Genomic DNA, 12033 nt, shown 5'->3' on the forward strand with positions numbered 1-12033 from the left:
AGGAATTCTTCTAAAAAATTCTTACAGGAACTTCTCCAAGAGTTTTGAAGGTGTTCATGAAGTAATTTCTGGAAGATTTTTTGGATGAATTCTTGAAGTAATTTCTCGAGGATTCTTGGTGAGGATTTCTTGGGATTCTTGGCAGAAGTCTTAGAGGGACCCGTTCCGCCAGAAATACCTACAGGTATTTTTTTTTCAAGAAATTACTTCAAGAATACCTCCAAAATTCTTCAGTAAACCTCTAGAAAATATTCCTGAGCCAACTTCATGGATTCCTCTTATAATTCTTTTAGGGCTGTCTCCAAGAGCTACTCCGAGATTTCTACCAAGAATTCCTCCAAGAATCACTCCCGGAATTTCTGGAGTGACTTCTAAAGTGAAGAAAGATGCAAAGTGGAAATCAGCTCAAAACTGCTGTGCCGATCATCATATTCCATCGAAATTCCAGCAGTCTTAAAGGGTACCTTTACAACTCTTTGACCCAGGTTACTAAAACATAAAATCAGTATTCCTTTTATTTTTTTGTTTCTTTATTTACTAACTAATAAGGTTACTTCCGCTGTCTAAGATTCCATACTAAATAAATCGTCATGTGAACATTGGTCATTTAACGTTCTAGCCCTTGGAAGGTTTTCGCGATCGCCAATTCAATCCATCGCCAAAAGTTACGTTTCATCGGCACGAAATGGCTGGGGCGTAGTTTTCCCCAGTTTTTCTGAGATTTCGTCTTCTGGTAGGGTACTTTTTGAATTGGAAGTTCCTTCTACTGAAGGTTCTTCAGTAGACCGGCCAACTTCTTGCCTTTCATTCTCGTTGTCAATCAGCGTGCTGTCAGTGCTGGTACTGACGTTGCTGTGGATCACTGTTGTTTCATTGTTGGTGTGATCATCTGTAGCGCTTTCCTGAATCGACACCGAGTCAATGTTTTCTTCAACGTCCAATCCTCGACCTTCCGCGTCGTTACCAACTCCATAGACTCTCTCAAAGTACCCGTCATCATCAACCTGCTCATCCTCACTCTTCTTCCATTGTGCTAACGCATCCACGATCCGTTCGCCGTTGTCCAACTGCTTGTCTGCCACCAACTTCTGCAGGCCACTGATCATCTCGGTCCATCTAACGCCCGTTTGTACGTCGCTTAGCGACTCCACCAGCTGATCTACATCCTGGTCGAGAATGTGTTCCTTTAGATCGGTGAACCCGTTGGTTTCCTCCAGTGAGGTCAAAACTTCGGTTATTTCGTTCCTGATGAAACCACGTACGTCGGAGTCAAATGTTGCTAACACCAAAAAAAGAAAAGTTATGAAAAGGTTCTTGTTCAAGAAAATTAGTACTGTGACTTACCATTAGTCAAGATGGGTTGTTCATCTGCATCAGGCTCGTCAACCGAAAGCTCTCGGGCCTTCTCATCATCGACCTCAGCTTGATCTTCCGCGGCTACCTTCTGCTGTTCAGGACTCTTCCTTAGCCAAGACGCTACTGAGTTATACACTGCAGATACCGCACTCGTTCGGTTGCTTGTACTTTCCGCAGGCTGGACGTTAACGACTTCCTCGACGCTTGGGTTACCTCGCTTGTTGTCTTCATCCGGCATCGCTTCAACAAGTCCCGGCGGTTGACTAACTTCGTCGGTGGTTTGACCTATCGGCAACAGATAGCCCTTTCCAAACAAAGAACCAAGCCAGGATTTCCTGGCTGCTTCTGTCGTAGTTGATACAAACGGTAACTGTGCTATGTGCTCTTCTCTTCCTAGATTTTCTTCGGAGATCGCTTCCGCTCCTGTGTTAAGCTTTAGATCTGTGGTCAATTCATCATTTTTGGAATGTTGATCTTCTTCTCGAGAAGATCCGGGCGACGATCGTTCCGTAGTCATTCCATGAATCATTGATGAGTTTGTCGACATCTCTTGGCCAGATACTGGCGCTGGGATAGCTTCTTCTATCTTATCGACGGTGATAAGACCAACAACGTCCTCGTCTTCTGGTTGTAGTGTTCCCTCAAGAATCTCCTCGATTGTCTCATCTGGAATGGAAAGTTCTCCTTCCCTGAATTCCACTGAGGCGTGATCCGTGTGTTCTTCAGAATTGTTCAACGAGCTTGTAGAAGTAGACTCTGGTTCGGGCGTTTCCATCAGCTCAGTCGGATGGCTAACTTCGTCGGTAGATTGACGTATCGGCAACAGATAGCCCTTGCCAAGCAACGAACCGAGCCAAGACCCTCTAGCTGCTTCAGTAGTAGTTGGTACAAGCGACGGAGCAGCTGAATTTTCTTCGGATATCGCTTCCTTTTCCGTGGCCACAGCCATGGCCAATTCGTCACTTCTGGAATGTTGGCCGTTTTCAGCATCGGCAGCCAAACCGGTAGTTTGATCTTCCGAAGATACAGATGACGTACCTTCCGTAGTCGCTTTGTGAACGTTTGAAGAGTTTGTCAAAATGTTCTGATTGGCAGTAGCTATCAGTGAAGCCTCTTCCAGCTCATCGGTGGTTAGAAGTTCAACAACTTCTTCGTTTGTTGACTGGAGCGTTGTCTCATCGACTGCAATCACCTCAGCTGTTTCAACTGGAATCGTAAGCTCTCCCTCCCTGGATTTCACTGGAACACGTTCCGAGTGCTCTTCTGAACCGTTAAACGAGATTGAAGAAATTGTCGGTTTGGTTGAAAACTCTATGTCCGGTGTGTCTTGCTCATCATCCACTTTACGTTCAGTCGAGCTGACGGAGTCAAGCTTGTCCGATTCTTCTACTGAAATTAAAATGGTTGGAATCACTGTGTTAGGCACTGGGTCTTCTTCGACTAGCTGAGATTTGTGCTCATTGCTCGGATGCTCCCCAGGGGTTTCTTCAACTTCCTCAACTGTATCTTTCACGATTTCTGTGAACAAAAAACAATAATATTAATAAGTGCTTCATCGACGAATTTCAAAAAGCTTACCTTCGTCTTCAAGTGTTCGCTGCTCGGGGTTCTTCCTGAGCCATGACGCAACCGACTGATAAACTGCTGCTACCGCACTGGTTCTATTGTCCGTGCTTTCCGGATCATGGGCTGAATTGGCGTCCACGATATTCTCCACGGCCAATACAACCCTATCACCCTGCTGGTTGTCTCCCTCTGTCACCGGTTCTACCAGTTCCACCGGTTGGTAGGCCTCAGTAGTCAAGAGGTAACCGTTTCCCAACAGGGAACCAAGCCATGAATTCCTTACCGCTACGGTTACAGCGGGTTGAACTGTAGTGGACGACGTAGTACCGGTTATGAACTCGGTACCGGGCAGTGGCGATACTTTGTTTTCCTCCTTTACCAGATTTTCGTTGCTGATCATCTGCTCTCCTATGATGTTCTGCAGAGTCGAGATCAAGTCGTCGTTCCTGGAGTGATGGCTCTCTTCAGCGTGAACGGGGTGGACGCTGGGGCTTCCCTTCGGGAATTCGGATGGAGCATGGTCCGCATTTACTTTGTGGACGTTCAGTGAGCTTGATGAGGTATGCTTATTGGGTATTGCTGCTGTATCAACTATCGCATTCTGATGATGGTGATGGTGTGCTTGTTGACCATCGAAGATCGGACTTGATGTGGATTTCTGCAGCTCATCGATCAAGTTTGCCAACATATTGTAACTGGCTAAAGGATCTTCGACTTGTTCTACCTGAAGAGCGGCCTCGCTTACTGCAATCTGTTCAGCCTCGTGAGCTGCATTATCGACCACATCTGCAAAAAATTAAACATCCTTCATCAGTTTTAATCCCGTAAGGAATCCTTAAATAAATGAATCTCTGGAGGATTGCCACGAGCAGGATAAGAAACGAGAATCTCCTGATGGAATTCCGGGAGGAACCCCTGTTGGAATACCGACAAAAATCCACGAAGAAATTCTAGCAGGAGTTATTGAACGTTCCCTGGTAGGAATCCCTAGAAGTAGGGGTAGGCGGGGCAATAAGGACACCCGGGGCAGAATGGACACCCTCAATATTTTGAAATATGCGAACTTTTTTGAACTTTTAATGAATGGAGAATATAGCCCATTTATCTAAAACGTAGTTTCAGGAAAGAAACATTCGAAATTAAAATTATACTTGATTTTACACGAAAAAGTTGCGTCCTCCGTTTTTTGTGCATGGAAATTATAATTTTCACACCATCTAAAATAAGATTTAGTGATTAATTTCTGGCAGGTCGGTTTAAACCTGATATTTCTAGAACACATGCAAGTAGTTTTGCTGTATCTACATCCTTAACATGTTTACATTTTCTTCTTTATTATATCAAAAATCAAGTTTGTTAATATCTTCTGCTGCCGGGGCAAAATAGACACCTACCTTTTTGAAAGAAGCGGCAAGGGAAAAATATAACCTAATCACAAACCAACCAAATTCTTCGATTTCAGTATATTTTTGGTTAAATGTTCACTATAGTAGACATAGGGTGAAACAAATTGGTCAAAAAACGACAGCAGTGGAAAATAGTTGCTCTTGGCACAGCTGTACGTGCCGACAAAAACGAAGCTTTATCCAAAACAGCCTGAAGTTAAATTAACTGAACAAAAATGAACTACTTCGGCGTATTATTCATCCAAAATAGTTGTTTTGTAATTAAATGACTTTAAAGGTGTAAATAATGTACGAAATTCGTAAAAGTCTCATGGTGTCCATTTTGCCCGTACGCATGAAGACGGTCATGAAAAACTAACATTTTTTATAACATTTTTTGTAGTGGATAAATAATTTTTCTTCGTGAGCATTCTTATGCAATAGATATGCTAAATAGACTTTAAAAGGATAAATGTATCAAAAAACTAAACTATTTTGACATCTTGCCAGGTAAAGTTGGCAAAAACCTTAGGGTGTCCATATAGCCCCGCCTACCCCTAATCTTTGAAATAATTCCGGGAGGAAACTCTAAAAAAAGCCGAATGATTTGTTTAGGGATTTTTTGAGGATTTTGAAATACATTACAATCACGGATAAAAATCCGTTCCCGAAATCATAATGAAGAAGTCGTGAAATCATAAAATATGCCCCTTTATGATATCATGACTACGAGTCATGATATCATTACGATATTCAGTTTATCATATAAAGCTAGTTTCCATTTGATTGACAGCGGTCTTCAAAATATCTAGCGATGGAACCGAAATCATAATAATAACAAGTACCAGTTTCATAGAAGAATCTCGAAAACAGTCCCGGCAGACATCTCAAAAGGAATGTTGGGATGAATTCTAGCAGGAAACGCTTCGAAAACGTTGGGAGTAATTCCGGGAAAAAAACTAACGGAAACAGGTAGGAATCCCTGAAGAAATCACTGGAGCTACCCATGAAGAATTCCCCGAAGGCATTCTTAGGTAAATACCAGAAGGAATTCATATTCATTGGATTGGATTCATATAGAAATTCCTGGACAACCCAGCAAAAATGAAAATGAAAATGAAAATGTATGTGTCTTCAAAAAAAGTTCTGACAGATACCATGTAGAAAATTGTGAAGGAATCCCAGGACAAGTTACCGAAATGAATTCCTAGAAGAAGTGATTCCTAGTAGAGTTTCAGAAGAAACCCATGTAAACCCCGTAAAGATTTTCAAAATGATAGCAGATGTTCTAAAGAACTTTGGAAGGGAATTCATACACGACTTTTTGAAAGAAATATCTGAAAGATTTTATAAGGGTATCCAGGGAGCAATTTCGAAAGGCATTTTGGTTTAGAAAATGCCTCGGCGATTCCTTCCATAATTCTCTCTGCAAATTCTATCATTTTAGTATTCGTTTAGCAATTATCATAGAAATTCATTCCAAAATTCTTTGGGAACCTATTTCATAATTTGACTTTTTTAAATTTCCATCAGCAACTTCATATTGATTTCTACCTGCATTTTCCTCGTCAAATTCATTGTGATATTTTCTAGCAATTCCTTAGGTAATTTCTATGGAAATTTATTTGAAAATTACACAGGAAATTTCTTTAGATTTGATCGGGCAATTCCTTTAAGGTTTCTTTAGGCAAATTATCAAATTGTTTGGCAAAATCCAAATTGTTTTTTTAAGTGCCTTCCACAACATCCTTGGTATTCTTTTAGGAAATTTCTTCTGCAACTCTTTTTGACACTTCTTTGGAAATTACTTCGGTCATTCGGTTATTTCCTTAGGGTGCCCTAAACTATTTCTATTCAAACATTGGGAATTGTTTTTAAAAATTTTCGACATTTTTTGGGAACTTCTCTGGAAATTCCTTAGGCAATTTCTTTGAAACTTTTATCGGACATTCCGTAGTATTTTTTGTAACTCGTAAGTGAGTTTCTTGAAGAACATTCAAAGTAATAACGGACGGAGTTTTGTAAGGAATTCTAGAGTAATTTCTAGAGGAATTGCTGGAGAAATTTTCTAAAATTGACAGAAAAAGTTGAGAACGTATTTTCCAAGGAATTTTCAAAGTACCGAGCGAATGAATTTTACAGAATTACAAAAGTAATTGTCAGGTAAATCACCAAAGGAACTGCCGGTGAAACTCTCGAAGATATTGATGAAGGAAATTCCATGGGAGTTACCTGATAAATTACCAAATCAATTGTCTAAAGAATTAAATAAAATGCACTACTCACCCTGTAAATTGAATATCCCAAATTATTTCCGAGAAACTTCCAAAATAGTCTTCGAACATAATTCTAAAGAAATTGCCAAAAAAGTTTTCAAAAAAATTACGCAAGCTACCCTTAAAAAATAACCCAATAGGACGTTATTGGCTCAAATCCTATTAAAATTGATAAAAGGATTTCCAAAGAATTTGCCAGAAAAAAATTGCAAAAGATAATTCAAAACATTTTCACATGGAACCTCACAGGAAATTCGTCGAATCAATTTTCAAAGAAAATGTTTATGAAAAACTCTATCAATTCCAGTAGGAATTGACATTGAAGTTTCTAGAAGAATCTTGAAGTGTTGGTGGTTCATCGATTGTTTTCGGCGAAAAAATAATGAACCATCCATATCATCAGAAGAATTTTGAAGAAATTTTCCAAACGAGTTGTCAACAAAAAGAAGTTGCTGCCGAAATTCCCAAAGAAATTTCCATAGAAAAGATTTCTAAAGAAGTTCACATAGCCATTGCAGAAGCATTTGCTACGAAAATTGAAGTTTTCAAAGAAATTGCCTAGAAATTTCTCAAACAAATATTTCGTCACAATAGCATAGACAGTTTTCAGAAGAATTGACAAAAAAATTATGAGGGTTTAAAAAAAATGCTTAAGGAATTTTCAAAGGAATTGCCGAACGAACTTTTAGAGTATTTTTCGAAATGATTTTCAAACAAGTCCTTTGAGAAATTGCTGAACGGATTTCCAAAGTTAAATATTAAAATGAAATATTATATCAAAAGAAATTTCCTAAGAAACTACATAGAAGATACTTGACACTTGGATCAAACTAGTAGCTCTTAAAAACTGAAGCACCACAGAGTAAGCAAATTTCTAACTAAATTGTTCTCAACTATATGGCATTTAATTTTCTTTTGAACCACTTATTCTAAGTCATTATCCTTCAAAGAACAGGTTAGACTTGGGTCGGACTCAATTATTGAAGATTTCAATACATCAGGCACACGATTATCTAAGGCTCGATAATCCAGCAAAATGGATCGACTATTTGAAAAGTTTTCAAGGGGAACAAATATTGAACGAATTTCAAATCAAAACGTATTCTTTGTTAAATCTTTTTCTTTTTGTTCTTCATAGAAACATGGCTGAAAATAGAGTCCTATTTAATGTATGAGCTTTTGGTCATCTGAATGACCTTGCCAAAAACAGTATTCTTTTAAATGGTTCATCATGCGAGATATACGACGTTTAGATTAAACTGGATGCGCCTCAGAATACAACTCCTGAATGGAGTGAAATTAATTGTAATTATTTGATTGCCAGTGCAAAAGAGGCTGGTTATCGATAGTGCACATGTTTTTGCTTCCATCTAATAAGACATTAGCAAAGGTGCGTTAGAATATCTATGATGATTGGATGTTTCCGCATGATGTGACGGAAATTAGCGCACATGTCGAAGTGAATTTTTCCCTATAAAACATTCTTGAGCTATAACTTTATTATTAATTTGTCGAATCGTTCGAAAATTCAACAGTATTTTTTTTTTCAATATTGTACATGTTAAATTGAATGGTAAAAACTGTTGACAGACTGATCTCTAGAGAAACACACAGAGTTTTCTTATGAATTACAGGACATTTAATCGATGTTGAATCGGTTTCGGTTTGCCATCGGCAGTGCTGCCAGTATTTTTTTAAATAACAACTTTTGAGGGGCAATCACTGACTATGCAACAAAAACTTATATTTTTTTTCTCAAATTCATGACTTTTTTGTGCACTATTTGGACTGTAGTACTGTAAACAGTGCTCCGATTCCTAATGAAGTTTCATAGTGTTTACCTATTATGTAATCGGTTTTCAGACTAATTCTGAGCAATATTGCTTCAGAACATTCAAAGTTATAACAGTTTGTCACAACTTCTCGAAGACTAAGACTATGTTCCTCAAAATAATAACTTCTCATGCTCTGTTTTATGGTATACAGGGGATAGTCAAAATAATCGGGACGGGAAAAATTTTCACTTCTCAAAAAAAAATATTCAATTAGCTGTAACTTTTCGAAAAGTGCATGCAAGTTTTTACTGAAAGTTCATCACTAAGATGTGTATTAGTGGTCCAAATTTGGAAAAGATCGAGCACCAATTTATCCAAAACTTCATCATCGTTTCAAAATTGAAGATGGCAATTATAGTTCATTGAAATTCCCTTTAACTGACTTGAATATACAAATATATATGCTTCGAAGAAAAGCAACCAAATCGCCGGCATTGAAATAAAAAAAAATGGGATGCATATCAAAAATAGATAAATTTAATAAAAAACAAAGAATAAATAAAATTGCTATAACTTTTTTCTTACTAATACTTTCAAATTAAGTCAAACTTTTTTTTTTCAAAATTCATTGTCCTAAAAGCTCAAAATTTGCATTCGGTTCATTGAATTCGGAGATATAATAGCTCTTAGTTGGCTATCGGATAGTTATACCTTTTTCTAGAATCTTTCAAACTTCTTGTAGAATAGCCCGATCCTTTCCAAATTCGGACCACTGTTACAATTAGTTGTAAGTTGATTACTTAGTTAGTTGTAGTTACTGTTAGTTGATCAACTTACAGTAAAAATTTGAGAATATTTGATGCACTTTTCGAAAAGTTACATCTAGTTGAACTTTTTATGAAAAGTGAAAATTTTGCCTGCCTCGGTTATTTTGACTATCCTCTGTACATATATGATGCTGGGCGGATATGGGTTAATGATAAATCATGAAAAAATAATGAACATCTTACCTTTGTAGTGACCTTTCTGTGACTCCGGATCCTTCGTCAACCACAATGGCACTGAATGAGCCCACGTAGAGATGAAATTGGCATTTTCGACACTGGTCGGTTCGTCAAAATGATGAACAACGTCGTCCGGCTTCTTGACCACAATTGGTACATATAGCTTGGTGCTCTCCTCCACAACTGGCTTCTCGTGCGTCACCGGATGCTTAATCCCGGCCGCGTGATGACCACTAGGTAATGAGTTCAACTTCTCACCCAAGGAACCTAACAGGGACGCCTTGATGTCTTCAGCTGTGGCCGGTGCTTTCGAAACGATTACCGGGGTGTTCGTCGTACTGCTTACAATATATTCATGAGGTGGATATTTCACGGTCTCTTCCTCGTGTTTCTCCTGCGTGGGATGCACTTTAATGATTGTGTGTTGCTCCAGAGTTAGCTCCGGAGCCGACATCAAAGCCTCCCACGGACTTCCCTGAACATTGTATACCTGCGCCTTTTCCATCGCTGACAAGTCCAAGTCCATGTTGTCCAGTTCCAGCAATCTACTCTCCAAGTCTTCATCCAAATCCTCCAGAATGTCCGTATCAAAAGCCTCCTTTACCTTGGCCTTAATATGTTCGACCATTTCGCTCTTGATTTGAGCCACGGTCAACGCATTTGCTTGATCTCTGAGGTGCCGAAGCTCCTTGCAGAGCTCTTTGTGCTGTTCACAGCACCCATGGTGATAGCCGCCATAGCTATCCAGATCCAACGCATTCAGCGCCCGTTGGATTGCCCGCAATAGCCGAGCGATGTCGTCGACGAACATGTCCAACTTGATTCCCGGTGGACCGCGATCCAGTGCAGCAACCTCCTCGTAGCCATCGACGTGGCAAACCAGTTCAACGAGTTGGTCCTGGAGAGATTGTTCGGTTAACCGTTGTACTAGCCTGTCCAGTGAGGTCATCTTCTTTTCCTTGGAAGGTGGCGTCCGAAATAGCTCAATCACCCGAATGAGACGGTACACTTGCAAGAGCTTTTGGCCTTCATTGTATGATGGGCAGTGCTTCAGATCTGGTTTTCGAGGATACGATTTGTGGGACGAGGGATATTCAAAGGCACTAGGGTAATAGTAGTAGTAACTGTTGTAGTTACCAGTTTGATCAGGATAGGAGCTATAGTATTCTGAAGAAGCGAATGTACTGGGGTAGTTGTAATAGTAGCTATCGTAATAGCTAGGTTGATAGCTATAAGGTTGATATGGAGCAGCTTCCCATTGGTAGGCTGGTTGGTTCTGGTAGTCGTAGTACTGAGCTGAAAATTATATGGAGAAAACAACTTTTAGTAACACTAAATATATTTACTAATAGCAAGTTTCCTCTTAATTTACTATTGAAGTTCTTTGTAACTCACCTGGTGGTTGGATTATTACGTATCCAAAACAGCATCCTAACCAAGCCATTAAAACCCAAAGCATTGGTAAATACATTGTCACAGTTATTGTCCCCACAAAATCACAAGAATCACTCTCAAAAATCTGCCAAGAATACGCAGTACTTCAACTAATATCCACAGTTCATAAAAAAAGAATTACTCCACCGATGAACTCAATTATGCGGCAAATCTATCGAAACTAACGCTCTTTTTTTCGAATACAGCCAATACCGACTGAGGACTCTCCAATTGCTTTGTCCTTAATGGGCAGGGTACATTCAGTTTATTATGTATCTTCGGACAACGGGGTAAAAATCTTATTAATCATATTATTTTTACCTACGTTTCATAACAACAAACAACTGGATACAGCTCACAACGTACATTGCTTCTGTGGGTACTCTTTTTGATGAGCTACGCATGGATGAAATGGAATGCCCCCGACCTATGTATCTGAGGTAGAAAAACCTATGGAGGCTGAGTTACCACCTTTAAGAGGCTTCACATGGTTCACACGTTTTTCCTATCATTTCAGTTTCGTTAGTTAGCTGATGATTTGTCCAACTTTTAGGCTTGAACATGAACAAACGGCATTGCAATCAGTAAAAAAAAAATGTAACGATGTACTACGGCATTGAACACAACTAGTGCATGCAACAGCTTGTAGCCAACTTTCGCTGCGCCATCTGTCGGGGAGTAGTGAAGGATTTGCAGGCCCAAAATACGTTCGTCATGAACTCGTGTATAGCGTTGTACACGCTCAAATTGAAATACATGAGATAGGGTTAAATTTGAATAATTACAACTTACAGTCAATCCAGTGGGTAGTGTACACACTTAATCATCAGATTTGATTTCGGTAAATCAAATTAACGAATCCGGTCAGTAAAATACATTTTAGCTGAAATCTCGTAAAAATCTGACAGTTAAAACACAATGACAGAAGTGATTTACCGAAAATCAGTCATTCGCGTTAATTACCGATTCTGCAATTTGTTTTGCCGCGGTAACCGGTAAACGGATCACTTTACCGAGACTCAGAAAACTTCATCTGTCAAAGTTCAGACTGAAACAAAACACGTGTCGTCTGAGAAGAAAAAAGTAGTTGAAACAGTTGTAATACAATTATAATTTCCTGTAAGTAATTTTGCTTTTTACTAGTTTTTTATAACAATAATTTGTGGATATTATTGAAATGTATGCTTTTATCTACTTTCCAGGTGTGATGGATAAACATTGTATTAGAAAATAAAGA

At 39.0% G+C, this 12033-nt stretch overlaps 1 protein-coding gene across 1 annotated transcript; it reads right to left on the reverse strand.

Moving 5' to 3' along the window:
• Positions 1 to 593: 593 nt before the first annotated feature.
• LOC109403024 (uncharacterized) lies at positions 594 to 11263 on the reverse strand. The gene is made up of 5 exons (XM_062860213.1): positions 10758 to 11263; positions 9369 to 10658; positions 2935 to 3708; positions 1345 to 2874; positions 594 to 1279 (listed from the first exon to the last, which is right to left on the reverse strand). The coding sequence occupies exons 1-5, from the start codon at positions 10831 to 10833 to the stop codon at positions 666 to 668; spliced, it is 4284 nt and encodes a 1427-aa protein (XP_062716197.1). The 5' UTR covers positions 10834 to 11263; the 3' UTR covers positions 594 to 665.
• Positions 11264 to 12033: the final 770 nt, after the last annotated feature.

The sequence above is a fragment of the Aedes albopictus genome, chromosome 3 (genome assembly GCF_035046485.1).
Source record: "Aedes albopictus strain Foshan chromosome 3, AalbF5, whole genome shotgun sequence".
NCBI lineage: Eukaryota > Metazoa > Arthropoda > Insecta > Diptera > Culicidae > Aedes > Aedes albopictus.

Bases quoted from the DNA above. Each gene is read 5' to 3' on its own strand.
- LOC109403024 (XM_062860213.1), bottom strand. From the start codon at position 10,833: ATGTATTTACCAATGCTTTGGGTTTTAATGGCTTGGTTAGGATGCTGT. The intron at 10,659-10,757 runs GTGAGTTACAAA...TATAATTTTCAG, and splicing joins CGTAATAATCCAACCACCAG to CTCAGTACTACGACTACCAG. The intron at 3,709-9,368 runs GTAAGATGTTCA...AATTTTTTGCAG, and splicing joins ACAGAAAGGTCACTACAAAG to ATGTGGTCGATAATGCAGCT.